Source organism: Scylla paramamosain, chromosome 9 (assembly GCF_035594125.1).
Source record: "Scylla paramamosain isolate STU-SP2022 chromosome 9, ASM3559412v1, whole genome shotgun sequence".
Taxonomy (NCBI): domain Eukaryota; kingdom Metazoa; phylum Arthropoda; class Malacostraca; order Decapoda; family Portunidae; genus Scylla; species Scylla paramamosain.
Window position 1 is genome coordinate 5114780 of NC_087159.1, and position 25221 is coordinate 5140000.

Genomic DNA, 25221 nt, shown 5'->3' on the forward strand with positions numbered 1-25221 from the left:
TATACAAAGAAAACACGCATTTGACGGGGAGACTCGTCAGTTTTGCCTTGCGTCTGAGCTTCAGAACGCTGTAAATGTACCTACTTATATTTCATCACTCTGTTCTTCATAGTGTAGCTATCCTCTTCTGCTATTCTAATTTTTATTTTATTATTTTCTTGCTGTCATTATTTAAGTTATATAGCTTTGTTTTCAAGTCACCTGCTTACGGTTTGAGATCACATGCATTATCACAGGGATCGCAAATTAAGGCAGTTTCTCCCTTGAAGTTATAAGTTCCATTTAACTAGCACTTGTCATATTTACATCCACTACATTTAAGTGTGCAAGATGTTCCAAAGTTCTCAACAGAAAATATAATGATCTATCTGAGAGGACAAGTCATGTTTCCACTATGGTATTGTATCACATTAATTTGCGTGTCTACAGTTATGTGGTTGATTCTTATTGATAAGTAATTTTTTGATCCTTCATCGTTGTTTGTCAATGTATGAGAACAAAGCCTTTCAAAATAAGGATTAGCTTAGAAAGAATTATTCCAGTTAATTATAAAACAATGTCTAAGATTTTTTTTTATGACTACGTAATCATATCAATGTTGCGTGCACCCGTGCCAGTTAAGTCTTTACGCGCATGCGTCAAATTTTCTAACATGCTTCCTTGATCCTTATAACCTCTGCAGAGAAAGACACCGCCACCAGGCATTGGAGGCAGAGACATCAGGGCTGGAATATTCCTCCTGGCAAGCTCCTCTGCTGGGGCCGAGTGAGAGCACAGTTTCACCACTACCTCACCACACAACAATTACAGTAAAACCTTTATAACTTAGCAATCGGCATGATAGGGGGTTCTAGCCTTGTTGAGTTATTGAATTTTCCGAGGTATGCAAATTCCCCATTCTCCTTCCCCTCATTTCAATAAACAGTCAAAATTTTGGAAATACTGCACTACACAGCAACAATAAAAGTTTAAAACAACACTTACCAATGAAGGGGCTGCTGTATTCATATAGTCCAAGCAAAGGGAAGCCTTGTGGTGAGAAGTAGATGTTAGGTGGGACTCAGTTGCATGCAAGGAAGCTTCCTTGGTCGCATGTTTTCACAACAATACTGCCTTACATACACAATCATTTGTATTCAGTGCACTGTTCTGTACTGTACTGTACAGCTTAAATCAACAACAAGATGTGTTTAAAATTCGGCAGCATGCTGAGATGCATGGATTGGTGTTTTTTTTTTTTTATGTTTGAATTTGAAATTGATTTTTAACTAATATTTCTTTACAATGTCGAGTTATATCAAATTTAGAGTTATACAGTGCCGAGTTATAAGGGTTTTACTGTACTGTAATATCACTGCAACTTTACAATCTTGTACCAACATTTCTGAATGAAAATAACGAAAATAAATAAACAAATCAAACATACTGCGTAAGAAACTCTAAGTATATTTTGTGATGTGTTTTCATCAGTAATTAATGCAAATCATGAGGTTTTTAAAAAATATTCTGAATGCTACATAAAACATTTCCCACCAAAAGCCAGTGTTATTCGACGTGACTCAAGGTGACGTCAGTTGTGACTCACCTTTCATTATTACGACTTTTTTTTTTAATCATATAAATAAGATAAGTATAAACACTTGAGGACCATTTATAATGGCAGGGAAAGAAGAAATAAGAAGCGTCTGTCATCAGTTTCAGGGTTTGACTAAAGTAATCGTCCTTGGGTTAAGATGTACCTTCGTTCCCCCTGGCTCCCTCGGTTTACAGTCGATCAACCCTTGTGCTATTGCACCTCAAGTCGATCCGCCTCAACTTTTGGGGCGGATTGACTCGTGGCTGAGTTCATGCACCCCAGTGAGCCCTATACTGAGTCGTCGCGGCCCAATTGCATATTTTTTTTGTCTTCATTATACATCCATACATTCTCTCTCTCTCTCTCTCTCTCTCTCTCTCTCTCTCTCAAGGTTGTAACATATTAATAACTGTTAGATTAAATGGCACAATAAAACGTCTTTATTCATGAATACTCATACGATGTAATGCTAAATGTTTCAAATGACAAAGCATAAAATGACAATAAAAAGTCACATATGTACATAACCGGAACAGGCTTATTCGGACATTGACTCATTCGGCGCCGGCTGACTCGGACCATTTTGTGACCTATTCGAGCCTTGTCCCTGGCTTATTCGGCCCTCATAACCAATGACTGATCAGACCAAGAAAGTGTGTGTGTGTGTGTGTGTAAAAGCTGATATTAGAGGAGGGGTTGTGACCAAACAAGTTGAGGCAGTTGTGCCAACCTTCTACGTCATTGTTAGTTCTCACATTACGCATGTAAACAGTCCAGCAAGCTGGGGGAAATTTAGATGACGTGATCCATTGGCTGCGAATGTATGGCTGTGAATATGTATGTAATTAGGTCGGCAGTAAATGCAGTGCTCGAAATGAGCAGGTTAAATGTGTCTGCGACAGTCTCACACGGCAGATACGGCAGTGCAATCAGTTTCTTTGTGAACTTGAGGATAGCACGGTCATGGCCATAAGTGATTTGCAAAAAAACTGCACTTGTCGCCACTGAAATCCGCAGCCGTGGATGATAACTGTGGGAAAGCTTTTGGGATGGCCCGCCACATGTTATGGTTCGTAATCGATAGTGACACGCTTCACAGCCACACTCCCAGCTAAATTCATTATAACTTACAAAACATGCTTATAGTCTCGTTTCCTGCGAGACAACATGAAACAGAAAAGCAGCGGGACCTGTTTGATATAATCTAGAGTTTTATCAAAGTCGTGAATAGAAAAAAAAGTTAATAAAAAGGTTTTCGCAGCAATTTGAAAGTGGCATCCATGTACCAGAGTCGACATTTGCAACGGATGTCTAATTGGGCTGTAGTGGCGAAGATGAGGTGTCGACCTACACACACATTTATATCGCTTTGTAGGAAGTCCAGGCCAATAAAATCAAAGTCAAGTGTAAAAAAAACAAATTTGTTGGATCAGTAGAGCGCTGCTTCTGTCTGTGTTGGTTGGCAGTATGCGCAAGATGGACATGCTTAGGAAGACTCGGGTAAGGTTGTGCCGTATGCACACGTTCACTCACTACTGTTGATACAATCTCTCCTGCTGATTTGAAGATGTTGTTGCACCCGTCCTCCATCACGGCTGCTCGGATTTGGTGTCCTGTAGTCGTGTTGGGTTCAGCGGGATGACAATGTTCAGCGGTGCCAGGTGTGAAGCTGTCTCCCACTTGTTTCATGCGTTGCACGACATACTGCATTTCGGGACCCCTTGCAACATTGCCAGTCAATTGATCCATTCTGTTTCTTTCTGCTTTACGTTATATGAATATCCAATCGAGTTCGTTCGTTTGGCATGTCGCTGGCGGGATGACTTTTCAACAATATTTCCTATAATGTGATCGAGAACATCTATATCCATGGGGGTGGGATCACACAGTGATATTTCATTGTCCATATCTGTTGATGCAGGAGGAGATAGTGGCGACAATACAGGATACAGACTATCCTCACGCATGGTAATGGATGCTTGCAGTGCTGGTGCTGGTGCTGATGCTGGTGCTAATGCTGGTGCTGCCAAAAAATAATAGAATAATAACTAATTTTGGGAATACGTGACTGTTTGAACCCGCCTCCATGGAACCGCTAGTGACCTAATGCAATATTATAAACAAACATGCGAAAATTATCATCGCATATCAGTATTGATCAAGTATCACTCATTTTTATTAACCTTTTGTTGAGGCGTGCCTCCTATAGTAAGGTAGCACTACGACATGAGAGTACCTGTACTTTGCGGTAGGCACTTGTTGCAAAACCACTTTGCGTCATCCAGCTCCTCGTGGTTCATGCGGCGATAGTCCTGCTGACTAATTCCAGAGTCACACGTACGGTGCTACCATTGACGACAGCCATCACACTGTAGTGCTTGCTGCCTTGACCTTACCCCAACAGGACACACGAGGCACGGACGTGCAGCCATGGTGAAAGTGTGATTATAAGCAAACTTTCTACTCCGAAGTAACTTCATATGACTTTGGTTCAAACAATTTATTTTGGTCTAATTAGGGAAGGACTTAATTGGGTGGTAACTATGTTAGTTGTGACACAAGTGGTGGATGACAGTTGTAGATGTTTAACTTGGCAGTGAGGTTGATTATTATTATTATTATTGTTATTATTATTATTATTATTATTATTATTATTATTATTATTATTATTATTATTATTATTATTACTACTACTACTACTACTACTACTACTACTACTACTACTACTACTACTACTAGTAGTAGTAGTAGTAGTAGTAGTAGTAGTAGTAGTAGTAGTATCGTTAGAATTATTGTTATTCTCATTCTTTATTCTCACCTGCTGTTGTTTATATCTCTCCTTCAAAATTGTATATCTATGGCCGGTAATATTAGTGTGGATAGTTAGCATTAACATCGATATTAGTAACTACACAACAAAAGCCTTCATCATGTAGGAGGTGACTGAGCTTACCACCTCACTGCCCAGCGGTCGTTCATGGTAGAACTACTACTGGCTTGTTTGACGTGGCCTGCTTCCTCCATTACTCAGTATTTCATTTGGTATATCATGATAACTATTACATTACAACTTGAGAGAGAGAGAGAGAGAGAGAGAGAGAGAGAGAGAGAGAGAGAGAGAGAGAGAGAGAGAGAGAGAGAGAGAGAGTTGGGGCGCAACAACTCAATATAGGGGCGCATCAGAACAGGGGATGATCGACCTGCTACCGTTCTCTCAGTGACCAGGAAAAGTTGCCGAATTTTGTTATATCTTATTTATTGGATCAACTTTTGCATTTTTCTTCCAGCTATAGCTAAAGAAAGCGGTGATTTATCCATATATGCCCTTAGAATCATCATACAGCATATAATAGTGAAGAAATCTGTGATGGCGATGTTCGCAGCAATCGCAAGTGGCTTGATTGGGGGCGAAGAGCGGACTCATTTTGGCTTGTAATATTGTTAATGGTGGGCGCTTCACATTGAACATAAATGTGGAGATGCGTAAGTTATTCCTTTGTGTACAGTATTAAAAGAAACGTGAAAATCCATCGGGTTACTTTAAGAATTGAAAGTGTGCGCACCTTTATCGAGGCCAGCGGAACTGATTTTGATATCAATAATATAAAAAAAATCTTTAGATTATATTATATGCCTAGATTTTCATAAAGTACAATGGTAAAAGAAACAAAAGTAGAGTTCGAAGTATATTCTGAAGGCTGTACCAACACAACTGATACATATATCTGTTAAACTGGTTTAAACAACATAAGTCTAAGTTGTATATTTTGAGTATACATGCATCACCACCACTACCATCACCACCACAACTGGTACAGATATACATTAAACTAATTTGAGCCTTGATCAGTTACAATAGCTCGCACATCAAATCTAATATTCAAAAGTTCCTCCACACCCTTCTTTATAATCACTTTCAGTGTCCCCTGACATGGCATTACCAGATAGAAAGTATCCAGTGGGTTATTTCCTTTTAACAAACAAACATCTTACCATTACTATTAATACTTCATTTGCTTTTGCAGTTGTTTTATCTATAACGAGTCCCAAATCTTGAAAACCAACTACCTGATCTCCATGCATTTCATAATGTAAACGTGGACTCAAAGACATCAACTAGATAGGCATCTCTTTAAGGATGTAAGAGAAGGCAGAACAAACATTGTTCGTAAGAGGCGGTATATGATGATGGGCTCTTCATGTGCATACCAAATGCTACCATTTTTCCTCAGCAGTCCATCGCCTCCCTTTACCATGCTTGATATACATGCATAACTGTTGTTCAAAAAATTTTAGGTATGGCCCATCAACATAATCAGAACATATTTTCAAAATGCTCCCTATTGGGTCTTCTGCCTTCTTGGCTCGCAGCTGCTTGAGGGTACGTCTAAGACGCTTCACCTGTAACTGCAGGAAAAGGTTTATGTAGGTTATTAGAAGTGGGAGTACAAATGCTCTACTCATCGGTAAACATCAATAAAAGAATTAGCATCAGATGCTGCAAAGTAATTAATGGGAAGATTTTAGAGGCTTGATGAGTTATCTCAAATGAGCCAGTTCTGCACAAAGAATGCTATGATTTATTGTATTTACTAGAATGTTAATCTTAATTTACTAATCCTGTCTTGAAGTAGTCTCACTTTACTATCAGGATCCATCTGAGGCATAGCGTCTTGCACTTACGGTGTCAAAGAGGGACCATCAGTGTCAGCCACGGCTGAGAAAAAAATGTTGAAATAAGTTTACTCACCTCAACACCAAAGGTAACTCTAGAAGAAAAACAATATTGTTAGAACCTTGGGAGACAACAGTAGGTCTAGCCAAAAAAGAAAAAAAAAATCAATACTGTACCTGAAGTTTCAAGCTCATCCTGATTTACAATCTTCCTCTTCTTAGGTGGAGGGGCTAAACCTCAGGATGTTGGTGCTTTCCTCTTGGGAGATCTGCTGGGGGGAGGACTGGGGACGTCAAACAAACCTGGCGGTGTCTTGAAGCAAGAATAAGAAAATTGTGTGTGCATGTGTTTTCCAGTACTAGGTCCTGTTGTCTGATGAAATAAATGAAAAAAAAAGGATGAAATAAACAGCATTGGCGGAGCAGAAAGTTGGTTTATTTTGCCATACAGTCTGATGAGGGACTACAGTGGTACCTATTGAGACTCTGTGGTCAACGTGTCCGTCCTTCTGGTGGTGGTGTCCTGGGGCGACCTAGCCAAGGTTCTCTAATCGTATGCTGGCAAAGAGAAGTGACTATCTTGTCCCTGGTTATTATGACAAGTTGTGCTGCTCAGCGTTTCCCACTGCTACTAGCTATTTGAGGTAACTTGTATAACGTGTAAATGTTGTGTGGATATCCAAAGAGGCAAAACGGCGTAGGCATTAATTTTTCTACTTTGCTTTTTTATTGAGAGAAGTTGTGTTACTGAGGGAAGGTAAGAAGTTTTACAGAATATTTAAGCAACACTTAGTATTTTGTTTCTCGCGGTTTTTCAATACGGTAATACGTACAAATGCAGGCTGTGGAGTACAAATTCTGTCGAAATATAATACACTTATCTCCAACGAAACCAACGTGAGTGAAAAAAAAGACCTGCAAGTTTTCTTCTAAAATTTATTAGTCCGTAGAATGTACTCATTTTAACCGACCTTAAGAGCCAAACTAGTATTCCCTGATAGGATGGTCGTGAGTGCTAACTTCCGGTAGCTGGTAGCGTACGTAGTACATTGGGGCAAAAGTGGTGGTTTCGTCAGGATCGACCGCGGCGAGCCAGCCTGAGGGTCTCTGGCCGCGAGAGGGAGAGCTGGGAGCCGTCGAGAAGCAGACCAACGTGACAGTCGAATCTTAGATACTTAGTAGTTTGATATGAAAAACTCTCCTTTAATATGTAGGTACAAATGCTGACTCATTTGTTTAAAAGAAAACAGACATGTATTTTCTTTTAAACACCGTGCAATATTCAGCGGTTACGTTGACTACAGCTGCAGTAGCTAAGACGATTGAAGACAGACAGGGCCACGACCGACTGGCAGCGGTGTCCGTCTCGGGTGGTCAGTTCCCAGCTCGGTGGCTTTCTTTCAGTATACAATCTAATACAGCAAAAATATACTTGTTTCCAGCAAGCTAACTAGGCTCTCCTTAATGCTAAATCACACCACACTAAGTACTGTATGTATATATTTCTATAGATATATTTGCTTTATAATACTGAACATAGACTGTAAGGAACAATTAAGGCATGCAATATTTTGTGTGTGCATATATATATATATATATATATATATATATATATATATATATATATATATATATATATATATATATATATATATATATATATATATATATATATATAACTTTTTATAGAGTTTATCTAAACGTAACACAACATTGATCCTATGTAAGATGGCTCAGTAATGACTACATAAACTTATATTATTTACTTCAGTATACTCTACTAATAGTTTCTCTCAACGAACATAATTATTTTTTGACTCATGAACGATACAGTACCGGGACGCAGTATTTCTCGTGATATTGATGTATTTTCCCTATTTTTGAGGAATATCATAATTTAGACGACCATTTTTTTATGTAGTGAATACATGTTAATATTTTATTGTTACTGCCTCAGCCTCGTTGGCCTGCGGGAGGTGGGTGGTGACAGCGTACAGGCAAGGCTTGGGAGGAGAGCAACTCAACCTTGGCAAGCGTGAGGAGGTCGTGCTAAGAACATACAGTGTATGGTGGCGTTCAATTGTGTGTGCTCTAGCTATTAGAACGAGAGAGAGAGAGAGAGAGAGAGAGAGAGAGAGAGAGAGAGAGAGAGAGAGAGAGAGAGAGAGAGAGAGAGAGAGAGAGAGAGAGAGACGTAAAAGTTGATATGCTATCACTGGAGACACTTATCAAGCGAGTGCTCTACCTTCTAGACTAAGAGGGAAAAATAACCATATCACTGAATACCTCTTCTTCTTGTGTGTGACAAAGTGTGTGTGTGTGTGTGTGTGTGTGTGTGTGTGTGTGTGTGTGTGTGTGTGTGTGTGTTCGGACATACATATGACCGTAAAGCAACAAATCACCACGTCAGAGAGAGAGAGAGAGAGAGAGAGAGAGAGAGAGAGAGAGAGAGAGAGAGAGAGAGAGAGAGAGAGAGAGGAAAAATAAGCATCCCTCGTCATTGTTTACCATCGAATCTTTATATTTCCTCCATAATACTTTCGCTCACAAAAATGTCACTACTCGGGCATATTAAGGAGAGGGAAGACTCACGAAAAAAAAAAATAGTAATCTGGTGAAAAAAAAAAAAAAAAAAACTCAATAATTAAGCATTCCAGTTAGTACAGTGGCGAGTGCGCTTGTTTGAGAAATACATGAGTGAGGGGCATTTGTCTTAAACTAATCAATCATGACTGTACAATCACGCATCGATAAGAAAATACAAGGAGAGCTAATTTATTTTCTTCACTAAACTTATATATAATTCAAAGGGACAAACTATATAATATATATATATATAGATCCATTTTTTTTCTTTCATATTTTTTTCTTTTCTTTAATTGAAGGCATACGTAGACAAGGCTTGGAGACAGAGCATCTATGAAACGGTTAGTTCGGGCTATATAGACACGCATAACTATGAATAACGTTTATGTATAGTACGTATATGAAGTCAGTCAAGTTATGTGTGTGTATATGTATGATAAATGAAAAAAAAGAGTATATCATAATGAGATAGATCTATATGACTAGGGTTAAATAAGAAGTTAAGCTCTGAGGATGGTACAGTTATAAAGGGTTAAATGGGAGGGATGAGGATATGCCTTTTAATTTCTTTACATTAAGGAGACACAATCCTGCCGGAGCTACGTGTATGTGTGTAGTGGTAAATGCGGGAACTTGTGGAAGCAGCGAGCTTCTGAACGTTAATGGAGACTCAAGAACGCTGCTGCAAGATTGGAGCTGATGTGAAGTGAAGTTTTCAGTTCAAGAGTTACGACAGGAAACCCAGAATGGCTGTTGACATTATTATTTTACTTTATTATGAGTGTACGTGTTGTGGATAGAAAAGAGAGATCTGTTGGTGACTTCTAGACTTCTAAATATTTCACCTTTTTTTATTATACATACTATATATATATATATATATATATATATATATATATATATATATATATATATATATATATATATATATATATATATATATATATATATATATATATATGACTTTTTTTTTTTTTTTTTGCTTTCCCTCTCGTGGTAAGTGAACTAGTAATAATACTGTCTCGTGTTTGGCATGATGGTGGATTTTGTGTAGCGTGTACGGGATTAATCTACGTAAGATGAGGAGGCTCTTACCTGTATATATAATTTTTCTACCCCAAAAGTGCCACACCATCTATCTAAACTCACTATCAAAATCTCTGATAAATTCATCATCGTCTTCATCTTCAACATCTTCATCCTACATTTGTACTAAACGATGAAAGGTTTGCCAAGTTTAGTAATGTAAAAGAAAACGAAGGAAAAAGAAGAATATGGAGACAAATTCTTCCTCATTTTGCAACAGTGACAATATTAGTAATTGACAGGATCCGTGCAGCGTTTTCGTTAAAGTCTTACGTATTTATTTATCCATTTTATCGACCTTCTGATGGTTTGCGATCAATTTAATGTCCGGCGGCTCTACGTGACTTGCTCCGTTAAGTGACGAACAGAAAATACAAGACAGAATAATCTTTACTGGTGACTGTACTCTGGCTAACTGATCTCTTCCACATTATCGATCCTTTTCTTGCTCTCTGAAGGGATTTCTATAGATGTAAAGGTCAAAGAACTTCTAGAAATGCATCTTTTGTATCATATCCTTCCAGCTTTTCCTTTTCTTTTTTATCTAAATAATTTCAGAAGGTGCGAATGTAAAGAATTTTCTAGAAATGATCTTTTTCTGTATTAATGGTCTTTTCTTGTTTCCCAAAGAAGGAAGGAAGATAGGAAGGAGATAGGAAAAAATAGGAAGGAGATAGGAAAAAAATGGCTCTCAAATAGAGTGGTAGATGAGTGGAACGGACTCAGTAATCATGTTGTTAGTGCTAGGACACTAGAGAGCTTTAAGAGAAGATTAGACAGGTTTATGGATGGGGATAATAGATGGAAATAGGTAGGTATATTTCATACAGGGACTGCCACGTGTAAGCCTGGTCGCTTCTTGCAGCTTTCTTTATTTTTTATGTTCTTATGTAAAGAATCTGCAAATGTAAAAAGTAGATAATTCGTAGAAACTGATCGCAAGCTCTTATCAACATGTCTTCTAGTTTGTATATATTTGTTTTCTCTACCTTGTCTGGTTTGAGTTTTTAGCGAAGGAAGAGTGACACTGATAAATTTCCGACATTGCACAAAATTACTTTAGTTTTCCTTTTTTTTCCCTCTTGCAAAACTGATCCATTGCGCCGCGAGCCGAGAGTTGTGCGGGTTGATCTTTTCCGGAATCTATACAGGCATTCACTGGGAGTATGTGTGTATGTGCATGTATTCATGTATGTGTGTGTATGTGTAGCAGGATGTACAACTCTCTCCATATATTTTCCTGTTGTGTTTATGTTTCTTCATCCAATTACAAGCTTGTTTTCGTCATGACATCTTCCCACACGACTCACACAACAACAACACTGCTGCACATCACAATACGTCTTCTGTTACATCAATACACGCCAGACACTTCTTTTAGTTCACTCTGCCTCATAATTTGCTGTAACATTCATTTTCCTATTTACGTGGGATAAATTAAACTCGTCAGCCGCTTGAGCCTTGCAGTTCATGCCATTCACTTGTTACTCTTGTCTTCCTCGTGGTCCTGTTCAGTTTCCTTCCTGATGGAGGGCGTGGCCGGTGTCGGGTCATCGTGGAAGAGCGGGTTCTTCACCTCCATCTCTCCAGTCTGCGAAAAAAAAAAAAAAAATCACGTCAATAATGAAAACAGCTGACCGGTCCACCCAGTCACGTCATTCTACCTCTATATTTCTATTTTTCCTGCTGTGAATTTCTTCCTGTCCCTCTACCGCTTTTCCTGTATTCTCCATTACTGATAATGCTAGAGAGAGAGAGAGAGAGAGAGAGAGAGAGAGAGAGAGAGAGAGAGAGAGAGAGAGAGAGAGAGAGATAATAATAATAATAAAATCACCCTTATCTTGACAATGTAAACACGTGACGTAAGAACATTATTAAAAATCACCAATTATCGCCTCATGTACTCGAGAGATATACGAGTAGAGAAAAAAAAGTTGGAAGGGAACGAATATACGTTTCATTACTAAGAAAACTGTACTTAACATCAAACTCTAAAACAAGTATGCTTAATTAGTGCAAAAGCCAAACCACACACACACACACACACACACACACACACACACACACACACACACTCACCGGGGCCAGGCCAGGACATTCGTATACCGTGTACTCGTTCTCTTCACCGTCTTCCTCGGAGTCCACGTCGGAGGTGGACCCGTGACGCTCCCCTCCCGAGGATCTGCGGGGAGGAGGCAGCCTTAGCGTGGCGCAAGAACATAGGAGTATAACAAAGTAAGGGAAGCTGCAAGAAGCCATCAATCCTACACGTGGCACTCCCTGTGTAAAACATGCCTGCCTTTTTCCACTATCTTCACCTATAAATTTGTCTGGTATTCTTTTGAAGCTCCTTATTGACTCGGCACTAACATTCTGATTTCTGAGTCTATTCATCTACCACTTCATTTGGAAACCAGTGTTTTTCCCATTTTTAAAAATTCACCCTTGTAATATACTATCATACCACGTTAGGATTCCCTCTTAATCTACGCCTTTCTAAGGAATATATGAAAAAAAAAATCATTCTCATTTGTGTATATGCGGCAGATGGGATGTAATTAAGACTGATAGCTTGACTTTCTCTTTGCGTGCTTTGAATACAATGGTAGAAAAGTATGATGTTTATATAGTGATGCTGAGTCTTACTTTTCCAGAGCGATCATCTGCTGCTTCTGATGTTGGTAGTGGTACATGTGGGCGGACTGAGCGAGCTTGCGGTCTCCGGAGGGCGACAGATCCTTGTTAGGTCCTGTCACGCCGTAGGCCGGGTACTCCGCGTCCTGAGCCGCCCTGTGACTCTTGTTTAGCCTGGAGAAGAAGGGAAGGCAATGTTAGGAAGGGAAGTAAGGCTCACAGATGGTTAGTAGTGTGATACGTGACAAAAATGGAGGATAGATTTATGAAATACATGTGATTATGGTATATAGAAATATACATGTGATATATGTATATAGATCTTTTGCTCCCATATCTCTCTCTCTCTCTCTCTCTCTCTCTCTCTCTCCTCACCATTTATCAAAAAAAAAAATATATACTTATATTACTGTCCGAGGTGGGGAAAAATTAATTTTCATCAAAAGCCCAAATACAGCGCCACCTACAATGCAGGCACTCTCCCGAACTAGGAGTCTCCCCAGCATCCTTTTCTTTAACGGGACAGTCAAGTTAGTGTTCAGCGGGTTGGGCTGTGTGTGGTGTTGTGCTGTGTCGAACATGATATTTATTGATTTGCTTTAATTTTTGAAAGTTTTCGGTGCACATTGGTGGTTCAGGAAGGAGGTGAATGTTTCCTGGATGTTAAGTGGCCCTGGCAGCCAGGATGTAAGTGAAGGAAGGGCGCTTTTAAGTAATGTAATGATTGGCGGAACCCGCGTGAGGGATAGGCCGGAGCCAATCTAAGGCAAGGCGCACATTGAGACGCAGGGCAGCACAGAGCAGGGCAGACGCAGGGCAGGGCAGGGCAGGTCAGCACAGCGCAGCACAGGCGTGGTGCGCACATTGAGAAGCAGGCTGTCGTCCTGTGCGGAAGTGTTGATGATGGCTGTTGCCAGAAATTACTTTGGAAACCTTAGTTCCGATTCCGACTCAGAAAACGAGTTCGAGAAAGTAATGTTATTATATGACATTTGTAGAGCAAAGAGGTCAGTGTGGAGGAGTGAATACATAGAGAAGAGGAAAACACATGGAGAATTTGCCCATAACTCGTTCTTATAAGTTCCTCTCATTATAATCAGGATGACTAGTGTCATACAGCACTCTTTGATGACGAACAGCCTCTATGAGTTGCTCCGTGGACGACATTGTGAGTACTAAAGAGTGAGTTGCTATCAAGCTGCGCCGCACGTGGCACAGGAAACTGCGTTCGAACGACTGCGTCGCGCAGGCCGACACAGGTCTGCATCTGTGCTGTGCTGTCCTGCGTGTCAATATGCGTGCTTAGGTTTAAACCAGTGAGATGCAGTTTTCTGCCCTGCTCTGTGCTGTGTCGCCTGTGTTGCCTGCGTCTCAATGTGCGCCCGGCCTTAGATTGGCGGTGGTCCTTTCTCATGATTATACCTCACTTTTCATGCCATTTCTAAAAAGTCGCTTGGAAGATATTCAGCGTGTTTCACCCTCAGAATGTTCATGTGCATATTGTTGCCCAGTCAGTGGTCTCGTTACCTGACGGCGTTCCTCTCATCCCTCCTCCCCTACTGTTTCCCTCCCTTCCGTCTAATTATGGCCTCACCCAGACTGGTGCCACCTATTGCAGTATAATGGAATTTTAGCTCATCTATTATTGGCTTACTCTGTTTTCTACGTTTACATAATAGTAAGCAGTAAGCAGCAGCAATATATTATATATAATGAGTCGTAGCAGAAAACATATGATTTTGGAGCAAAAACAACACATCCGGGACATAAGGTGTACACTGGACGCGCTTCGCCTTTCGAGGTATAATTTTTTGTTAGCGAGTTCATAGTAGTTTCATTTAAGTTTTTGCTGTCGTTAATGCAAGACAAATTCGTAAGTTAGTTGAGGTCCACTCAAAGCAGTCCTAGCCATCCCTCGAGCTGAAGCGCACGTCCTCCTTTCATGCCTATAAACAGCACCCAGTGACACTCCCAAGGCTTCGCAACGCTCCCCAGTTCATAGAATACGTACCCTTTGCCCTTCCGATCAGAGAGAGAGAGAGAGAGAGAGAGAGAAAGAGAGAGACGCAGTTAATTTTCATCAACACAAGTTTCGGCACCATCCGAGCCTGGGTACATGTCTTACTTACCTATCAACATACACGGTCTTTCTCGTCCTCACAATACCACGTCGCACCTATTAGAATTCTGCCACACAGCTCGACCCAGTCCTCTCCCTCCCGCAACACGCACAATACAGGGCGAGTTTCATTTTCCGTTGCTACAGATTACACAGTTCCCCACGTATGCGCGTTTACCTAATACTGAAGGGTAACTTAGGAATGACATGAGAGGGGAAGCGAGGTAGGAACTAGATGGGAAAGACGAGATAAGTACGCGTAGTTTGCCTTAGATGGTCTGGACTAGATAGGTCTCTGATAGGCGTTTGTCTTGTTGTGGAATCATATTTGTAGAGATTGATAATGATGATGATGATGATGATGCCTCCTTTTTCACAAACTTTATTTCTCTGACGCTTCGTAATGTTCCTCTTAACATAATTAGCAGAGTAAACAATCATGATATGTTAGTCTAACGTAGCTGATGATGTTTTAAAGCGACTCATTTGAAACTACATAAACATGCAACAAAGAAGAAAATCCAATCTTTTGCTTTTTTTTTTCCTTTCCTTTTCCTTGAAGATATTACGAGTTAAGCTTAAAGTGCTTATTTCCAGGTCGTCCTTGTTATCCCCCGGTACATGTCTACCTCTCCTTACTAACACCTCTTTCCCTAAATCTCCTCTCCTCTGCTCGACCCTTTCTCGCCTCGCCCGGCCAAACTTATCTCGACAGAAATACTTTTTGTCCCTAGTCCCCCGGGAAGGGCATGGCTCAGCCCCAGTCATCTGGCGAGCGGATCTCTTAAGTCCCTGGCTGATGGCTGCAAGTCTCCCTCGGCAACACTGATTATGAGCAGGAAAGCCTGAGGGAGGGAAGGTACGGAACAGGAGGTAGGGACGGAAAAAAAAGATAGATTGGAGAGCAGGGAGAGTAGGTAGAACAGACAGACAGAGAGAGAGAGAGAGAGAGAGAGAGAGAGAGAGAGAGAGAGAGAGAGAGAGAGAGAGAGAGAGAGAGAGAGAGAGAGAATGTGGAATGTTGAAAAGTTTGATGGAAAAAGTAAGGCACTTGATAAGAAAAGGGGGAGAGAGAGAGAGAGAGAGAGAGAGAGAGAGAGAGAGAGAGAGAGAGAGAGAGAGAGAGAGAGAGAGAGAGAGAGAGACGTGGACAAAGCAGCAGATAAGTGACTGCTTGATAAGATAACTTCAATAAGAGACTCATAAAGAAGCACACCATCAACAACAACAACAGGAATATGAGATAACAAACAAAAGAATAAGAGGAAAACCGAACAAAGAAAACGAGACATACGATAAATAACGATAAAAAAAAACTTTTGTAACAAGAAAAAAAGGCTTCATTATGAAACCCGAAGACAATTTCTTAGATAATTTTGACTCATCTTCATTTTAAGGAGAGAGAGAGAGAGAGAGAGAGAGAGAGAGAGAGAGAGAGAGAGAGAGAGAGAGAGAGAGAGAGAGAGAGAGAGAGAGAGAGAGAGAGAGAGAGAGAGAGAGAGAGAGAACGGAAATTAATTGAATGATAAATAAAGAAGCGATAGGAAAAAAAAAGAAAGCATTAGGAAAGACTGCACATGGAAAACAAAGAGAGTCATTATACGCAAGTCACCATTTAATTCTCACTTTTTTAATTCTCACTTCTCTCTTCTTACTCCTACAGTTCTTCGTCCTCAGTTTCCTTTATTCTTTTCTTTTATCTCTCCATTACGTTACATTATTCTATTATCGGTAATGACACTTTTTTTTATGCTTCTTTTGTTCCCCCTTCTTTTACTTTCTCGTCCTTATCCTGTTCCTTGTTTTTTGTTCATTTCTTTATTGTCTTCCTCATTCTCCTCATTATCTTTGCACTAACCCTTCTGCTCTTGCTATTGTTCTTCATTTTGCTTCCTTTCTTCTTATTCCTCCTCCCCCTCCTCCTCCCCCGTGAAAAGACCCTTAAATCCTCACAGCGCTAAGCTTCTGCTAACTATTTTAATATCGGTGGGACATAACTAGTGGTCTATCGGTTCCATTTCACTCACCTCATTCCACTTTCCCCTTCACGTGATCACGCTGGTCTCTTCCTGCCTCCCTGCCTTTCCTTTCTGTCTGGTGCTCTGTCTAGCTATGTGTTTGTTTGTTGTCTAGTGTGCTTGTATGTCTACGTATGTTTGTATGATGTAGGTTTATATTTGTTTCAGTAATTATGTCTCCTTTCATGATCTGTCTGTGTTTGGTTGTTTGTTTGTTTGTGAGTGTCTGTCTGTCTATCTTTCTGTCTGTGTCTATCCAAGTGCGTTTTTCTGGTTGGTTAGCTGTCTTTCTCTCTCTGTCTGTCTGTCTATCTATCTGTCTGTCAGCCTGTCCCTTTTCACGGTATTCCATCTTGAGGTGCTCGTCAATCTAGTCTCTTTGTCACCGGCAAATTTCGACACCTCGTATTGCTTCTCGTACTCTCTTCCTTTCTTGACTTTTTGACTTTCCTCTTATTATTCCCTCTCCTTTATCTTCGTGTTCTTTTCTTATCTCCCTTCTATACTATTGCATTCTTTTCCTTCTTCTCCTCCTGCATTTTTATTCTCTTTGTGTGTGTGTGTGTGTGTGTGTGTGTGTGTGTGTGTGTGTGTGTGTGTGTGTGTGTGTGTGTGTGTGCGTGTGTGTGTGTGCGCCTGTCAATTTTTGGGCAGTAAGTGAGTTAACAATTCGTTGTTTTAGTCATATTTCACTTGTCTTTGTTTATTTGTATGTATTTTGCTTGCTGGCCACACACTGTTGTTGTTGCTGTTGCTGTTGTTGTTGTTGTTGTTGTTGTTGTTGTTGTTGCTGTTGTTGTTGTTGTTGCTGTTGTTGTTGTTGTTGTTGTTGTTGTTGTTGTTGTTGTTGTTGTTGTCATTGCTGTTTATTTAATCCAGGTTCATTACACGATGTCATTAGTGCTACGTGATTTTTTTTATTGTATGGAAATTGTATGTTATTCAGTTTCATGAAAGTAGATTATGCATTCATGTTGCTTATTTCGTATTCATTCACAACTATTTACTCTTTCACTTTTTTTATTGCAGAAATTTATAAGGTTATATTTTACTACCGTCTTTTCTTAGTCTTTACTCTTCCTCAGTTAACAAAATGACGTACTGAGAGAGAGAGAGAGAGAGAGAGAGAGAGAGAGAGAGAGAGAGAGAGAGAGAGAGAGAGAGAGAGAGAGAGAGAGAGAGAGAGAGAAACACCACATACCAGCCTTAGAACTAATGAATACTTGTCCTCTCATTAACAAAAATTTGCCCCAGGTATGACATTTCATTACTCTCTGTGGCTTCTCCTGACACCTCATAAATCTACCACTTCCAGGGACGCTATTCTGCTGCTGAATGAAGAAGGCTTGGTTGGAGGGCGAGGGCGAGGGAAGGCAGAGAAAGGTAGGGGAAGATGGGAGTGAGGGAGAAGAAGAGACAGGCTTGGGATCAGGGAGAGGACAGAGTGAAGGGAAGAAAGGAAGGGTGGGAAGGGCTACTGTTTGTTTTAGTAGAAAGGATGGGAAAGGGTTGAGTGCTCTTGGTATTTGTCTAACTGGAGTTTTTGTGGTGTTTTAGATGTTTAGTGTCTGGTTTCTTCTACTACTACTACTACTACTACTACTACTACTACTACCATTAGAACTACTGTTACTATTATTACTACTATTACCACCACCACCACCACCGCTACCATCTCCCCCCGTCTCCTCTTCTCTACCCTCCTCTCAGCACCCAGCAAACAACACCTGTTCCAGACCCCTCCGTGTCCTGCTGCTTTTTTGTCCCTCACACCTTTACGGTTCCTCAATCGTTCCCTTCTTGACCTTTAAAAAGAAAAGTCCTCGTCGAGCCGCAAGTTGCAGGCCAAAAATGCACGAAAGTTTGCTGAAGGAGATTAGTAATGTTTCCCGACGACAGTTAAACTCTTGGGGGAAAAATAGAGAGTCTAGAAGTGGAAAATGTTTGAGAGGACTTGCGTTTCTACAAAGTGAGGCAACGAGTCCGTGTCGTGGCCCGGCAGTAACGCTAGAGAGAGAGAGGGAGAGAGAGAGAGAGAGAGAGAGAGAGAGAGAGAGAGAGAGGTGGTGGGGGGGAAGGAGGAGTTCAAAGGTCAGACCATTAAGTATATCTTTCCTTTCCACCCTGTTTTCAAGTAACAATCGCTCCTACGAATTCCTAGAAAGCATTATAATTTCTTACACGCACATGGTCATCAGGGATTATGTTGTTCAGTAGTTACATCATCAGCCCAAGTGGTGATTGTTTTAATGTTCACGGCAGGGCATAAGACTGCGTGTTTTTTGTTATCTTTACTGCCACTGCAACCTCGCTACATAACAGTTTGCACGTATCATCGCTGAAATTGTGTCACTCCCAAACACTGGACTGGCTCACATTTGGCAGCGGGGGGCAGGTGGGCAGGTGTGTGCCGGCAAGTTAATGATCTGCCAACGTCACTTCAGCCTCACTTCAGGTTTTGTTCAAATATTAACATTACGAAGCTGGATAGTGTGTGTGTGTGTGTGTGTGTGTGTGTGTGTGTGTGTGCGCGCGCGCGCGCGCGCGCGTGTGTGTGTGTGTGTGTGTGTGTGTGTGTGTGTGTGTGTGTGTGATTAATTAATTGAGTAATTAGTCTTAATCCAGGCATGCAATTATGCTGCATTTTGCGCTGATGGCAGGGCTGTGCTGGCGGGGCTGATGGCACAACACCTTTATACGTCAGGGCCATCCTGCTCTAATTTACCAATATTGCAAAGTTAGGGATAATGGGTTAGGTGCTTCGAACCACCGAGCGACACGCGAAAAAACAAACCGATCTCGTCCTGCTTCGTGCCACCATCTCGCGCAACGCTGAGTGCCCGCCGCCACCAACCTGCCACCGCTGGCAGCATGCCGACTGCATGTGCGCGGTAACTTGAATTCGAGGGGATATATATATATTTTTTTTATTAGGAAACAATATCCAAATCTGACGAAATAAACCAAAGTGTTCTCTCAAGGTGACGATAGATAACACAAGTCACGGCGATAGAGCTAATTGTGTTGAAACATCAATCGAATGTACTGCTCTATAAAAGACCGATAAGGGGAAGAAATCTGGACCAGAATTGCCTTTTTTTTTTCTTAATTTTCCAGTAGATCCTTACTTATTATAAGAGTATGATGTGATATCACCTAGAAGCTAACCTTACAACACCTAAATGTGATAATGGTGAGTACTGAATTAATGTAGAATCTTAGTTTACTTGTTGTTATTTATATTAGAAGCGTAATGCTACTTCGAGATTATAAATGGGTCTTTTTGTTGTTCGTATGATGTACGAATTTTGTTTTTCTTTTCCTTATCTATTACATTTGTATTGCTATTTTCTTTACAATTTGAAATACGTCAAAATATTCCAGTGTTAACGACGATCGCAAAGAATAAATGTTATTATGAAAAAAAGCAACATCTTATCCGAGAAAGTTTAGTATTATTGTATTGAAAACAGATGGAGAAATGAATAAAGAAGTCATAATATTTGAAAACAATAAAAGGCTCGCGGTCCAGGTATATTGGAAAACGAGAAGAAAAAGTAAAAGCATAAAGAAGAATAAATGTGTAGTCATGTTATTGAAAATGACTGAAAAAGAAACAGTGAAACAGAACCATAGTTTCACCTGAAATGAAAGTGAAATGAGAATGTAGTGACGAATAATTAACTTTTTTTTTATTTAATCTAAAAGTAATAAAAATAATGAAGAATGAACTAACGTATTGCTGTAAAAATAAATAAATAAATGGATAAATAAATTAATAAATAAAATAGAAAAACTGAGTAGAATTTGGCAAGGCATTAGACTAAACCAATACTATTATAATTTTAGTTACTCATTTGTCATTTGCCTGTTATAGAAAACTAATAATACGCGACTCTAGTTTAAGAGGAAAGTGCTCCTTCAGAAATAAGTAGAGAAACCCATGGAGTTTAATTTGACTTTGGATTCGGAGTCGCTTTGCTTTCCCCTCACTTACAATATTGCTGGGAGTAGTGAAGAAATTAACCCCATAATTGTCACGAGAATAAAAATTAGTATAATCATTGAACAAATAGATTCAACGCAACTATTATGTTTTAATTAACTCCCACTATAAAAACACGTAACTTTTATTTTTCATGATAATTATGCTGATTATAAATGCAGCTTGGAAAGAATTGACAATTGCAAGCACTTACTATTTACTTTTTAATTAGCATATGATAGATGCGTCCCTCACCACTGGATGCCTTTGTCCTGCGGGGGAATCATGGAGGCTGGTGGTGGTGGTGGTGGTGGTGGTGGTGACGATAATGATGATGATGCTAATGGTGACTGTGGTAATGGTAATGATCAAACAAGACACTTCTCAAATTTAGGTTAACCTTTTCTCAACCTTCAGTGGGTTTTTCTTTTTATATAACTTTTGGTGCCTTATGATAGAACCCATCTTAGATATAAAACAAATAAGTAAACAAACAAACGTCATATCTTCATTAAGCTAACTGTCCTAAGCACACTAATTACAGCTGCAGATTACCGCAGAATTATAATTAATGAATCCTATGAAACAACAAAGATTTGACAAAAAAAAAGACAAAGAATATTATAAAACAATGAAAAACAGTAAAAACAAAAAAGACGGTGATGATAATGATAGTGATAATGACGATGATGCTGATTGCTATAATGATGACGATGATATGACCAACCAAATCTACATTAAGCTAACTGCCCTAACTATAATAACCACTGCTGCAAACTAATGTAGAAATGAAATTAATGAGCACGATAAAACAACAAGAATCTGCCAAGAAAAAAAAAAAAAAGACAAAAGGATATTATGAAAGCAGGGAGGACGAACACAGAAAAGACAACAGCGCAGGATATTAAGGGAGAGTCGAGAGAGGCGCGCGTGAACCTCCTGCAGCCTTGTCTGTGATGTCCTACACGACCCAAACTCCTTAATTGTACGCCGGTGGTCACGGTTCGACGCGGCTCTCGCTCCAACACTGACTGGCACACTAATTGTACGGTACGTGTTTGGAAGCGGGTGTCACTTTGCATCGCTGTGTTTCTATTCTCCCCTCCTTTTCTTCCTCCTGCTGTTCTTCTTCTTCTCTTACTTTCTCCTTCGTCACTACTTCTTCATTCTTCCTCTTCTTTTCCTTTGGATGACCGCGATAACAGTGCCCCAAATTCTTCTTCTCCATCTTCTTTTCTTCTTCTTCTTTATTAATATCATTCTTGTTATTTTTCGACTTAGAAAACACAACATACTAAACTTTTCCTCATCTGTGGGCAGCATCAAGATTTTATGAGATGAGCACTTGACTCGCCCGCTCACCCTCAACCCAGAAGCTTAACATTACGTCACTAGCAGAGGGAAGGGAAGGCGAGACAGGGTTCCTTAGAATTTGAGAAGAACAGGGTAAGGGGAGCTGGAGCAGGAGGCATTGGTATTGGAAGTCCTTAGGGATAATGCGATGATCGAAGCAGCAAACAGGACGATTGGTGAGCCTGGCAGGGAATCCTATATTGGTGGTGGAGTGTTGCAGGGTAGTGAGAAGGGGGAAGATACAAGGCGGTGGCAACGGTAAGGGAACAGGGCGATGGCAGGGTAAAGAATATCAGCGGAGGCAGCGTGGTGGCAGTGAAGAAAGTGCCTTAAATTATCGGGTATTGGTAAAAGATACGTGTAGGGCAACGATAAGGTATTGGATGCGTGGCTGTACATAATATTGACTCAGGTTAGGTGCGAGTGTATGGCGCTGGGAGGGAGTGAGATAGGAAGTATAAGATGGTGGTGAGGTATTAAGTGCAGGTTTAGATTGTGAACTGGAGGAATGGTGACGTCTTCAAGAGATGGTGCTGGCATGGAAAGTGACGCAGCGCTCGTGATTAATTGTGATTCAAGGTCTTGGCCGCGGAGACAAGGCTGGGTTAGCAGGAGCCGTGGCCAAGACGCTGCATCTTCTTATCAGTTGACAAAGAGCTTCTCGCGTCCTTTTTGGCACAGATTCCGAGCCCTGACACGCCGCCAGGACCCCTCCAGCTGTGACGGGGGTCTGCAGCTGGCAACTCCATTAGTAACTTGGTCTGTTAGGTCCGCCAGTGCCCCGCCCCGTTCTATCCCGTTTCGCCTCGTCCTTGTCCAGTTTCGGTTCGCTCATCTCAGCTTGAAATGTAACGTAGTGCCTATGCTTGGCTACTCTGATGGCAGGCAAATGCTAATGCTATTATGGTCTTAAAGGCTTAGAGAATATCGTATTACTTGTATTACTTGCGTAGCGTTGCCCCTTTCCTGCTTGATTTTCCATGTTGTCAGTTTGGATTTAAGTTGGAGTTAGTTAAAATGACGATTTCTATCTGAAGTGTGAATGTCTCTGTTGATGATACTACGAGACAAAAGACGTGTAAGAGAATATAGATTGTTTTTTCCTGTATTCAACAGTAAAAATATTGGCTTGTCATATTACTAATAAAAAAAACAAAACAAAACAATTCAGTATCATAAAATTTCTACAGATCCATTGCAAAAAAAAAAAAAAAAAAAGACCACGGATGACTGACGCTTTTGTACTCGTCAAGTCAAACAAGCTATTCAGCGAACTTTCCTTTTACCAACCACGTTTGCTGTCCGATACTCTTTTGTTATCACGGTGCCTTAATCCTTGGCCTGCTAATGGTAATTATGATGACTGGCGTTACATCTGGTTAACTCTAAACGATTTTATTGAGAAGAAAGTATATATAGCTACACACACTAAGATATTTCAGTTTGCAATCATGCCGTTTCTGTTAGTCGTGTCTTCAAAAATTATTCGAGACTAAACGTGTCTGACAATTTTTTTTTTTTTTATGAAACGTGTGGAAAGCTGTAGCAGTTAACTCTCTCACTGCGACATGAAACAATTAGCAGCCCTAGAAGCAATGCGTGAAGTCTTTATATGCATAAGGCTTAGAAAGTTAGCAATGAAAAAGAATACATTTTGCAATTTCTTCTCAGCTCAGACTGTATGTGGTTGTAGAACACGTAAAGATGTCCTAGAGTGATTACTAATTAGGGAAGGGTGTACCAAGTGGCAGTCAAAGGGTTAAAGGATTAAATGGACTAGTCAGTCAGTCATTCCAGGCGAGCGGTTCGTGTCGGAGCGTGTCAGAGCCATGCCTCGCCTCAAGACAGCGGGTGGGGTGCTTGAAGCCAGGGGGCCGCGCCGGGGGCGATGACGGGGCCGCTATTAATTACTGGGACAGGTCTTCCGGAAGGCGCCAATCCCGCCTGAGAGGGAAGGGGACGTCCGTAAGCTCCTCAGGCTCAGGCTCAGCGAGGTTTATGGCGGGTCAGAGTCGTGTCTGCGATGCCATTGAGGAGGCTTTGCTGAACTTCTTGGATTCTTCTCCCGCATTGGCTCCTTCCTTCTCTTCTCCTCTGTCTTTTCCTTATTCGTCTCTGCTCTCCTTTCTTGCGTTTTTTTCTCATCCTCTTATTCTCTTGCTCCTTCTGCTCCATTCCTTCGTCTTCCTATTGCTTCTTCTGCTCGCCCTTCTCTTCCTCTTGTCCTATTTTCTCGTCACGATGCTCTGAGTCCATCTTCTCAATCACATTTCCCTTTTTAATTCTTTTTACCCTTCTGATCCTTCTCCTTTTCTTCGTCCTCGCCCTCTTCTTCTCTTTCCATCTTTCTGGTTCTGCTTCTTTTTCTTGTCCTCCTCTTCTCTTTTTATTTTCTTGTTCCTTCTGTTTCCTATCTTCGTCCTCGTTCTCCTCTCCCTCTCTTTTCGTTCTCCTGGTTCTGCTTCCTCTTCTCGTCCTTGACCCTTCTCTTTCCTTTTTATTCTCTTGTTCCTTCTGCTTTCTATCTTCGGCCTCGTTCTCCTCCTCTTCTGCTTTCATTCTCGTATTCCTGCATCCTATTCTGTTTCTTTTCATCCTTCCTTCTCTTTTCGTCCTCATGTTTCTTCTCCTAGTCCTCGTCCCCCACTTTTTCTGAAGGTGGTGGTGAGGAGCAGAACTTGGAAGGAAAATTCTTATCTGGCGCGGTCGAAAACTCGCTCCCGAAATTTCGAACTCCTTTCACAGGACTGAGATTGCTTGTCAGGTCGGCGGGAACAGACATGCATACCTCACCACCTCCGAAGCCCCTCTCCTCGCTTGTTCTTATCCCTCCTGCCGATTCCCCTTTTTCCCTGCACCTTCCATGTTGTTCCTCCACGCTTTTGCCTTCTCCTCCTGCATTTTTTGAAGTTAAAGCCTTTCCCCACTTTCCTGATACCCCGTAGAGTGCCCTGAACCATTATATTTTCATGTATACCTCAAGTACCTATCTTATCTTTCTCTCTGCTCTGGAAACCTTCATAAGACGTCCATTCCTTCACGCCCTGCCTTGCCTCGTTACGCTCTCCCCACTCTCCTCCATTCTTTCCCATTCTTCACCACTCTTCCTACCTCCCTACACATCCTCGTGCCACGAATTCCGTGAAGGAGTGGATGGCTGGAGGTGATGGAATGCCGTCTATGTTTGGTG

General features: G+C 40.8%; 1 protein-coding gene and 1 long non-coding RNA gene across 3 annotated transcripts in view; one reads left to right on the forward strand and one right to left on the reverse strand.

Moving 5' to 3' along the window:
- Positions 1-6664: 6664 nt before the first annotated feature.
- LOC135103462 (neural proliferation differentiation and control protein 1-like) overlaps positions 6665-25221 on the reverse strand; it is an 89260-nt gene continuing 70703 nt past the window's right edge. The window contains exons 2-4 of the mRNA XM_064009791.1: positions 12569-12730; positions 12002-12104; positions 6665-11513 (exon numbers count right to left, since the gene is read on the reverse strand). Of these exons, the coding sequence (XP_063865861.1) occupies positions 11400-11513; positions 12002-12104; positions 12569-12730 (379 nt within the window). The 3' untranslated portion in view covers positions 6665-11399. The remainder of the gene's footprint in view (positions 11514-12001; positions 12105-12568; positions 12731-25221) is intronic.
- LOC135103463 (uncharacterized) overlaps positions 12706-25221 on the forward strand; it is a 152920-nt gene continuing 140404 nt past the window's right edge. The window contains exons 1-2 of one of the 2 annotated variants that reach the window (XR_010270051.1): positions 12706-13815; positions 18009-18076. This is a non-coding gene — a long non-coding RNA (uncharacterized LOC135103463). The remainder of the gene's footprint in view (positions 13816-18008; positions 18077-25221) is intronic. The other variant, XR_010270052.1, reaches the window with a different exon arrangement.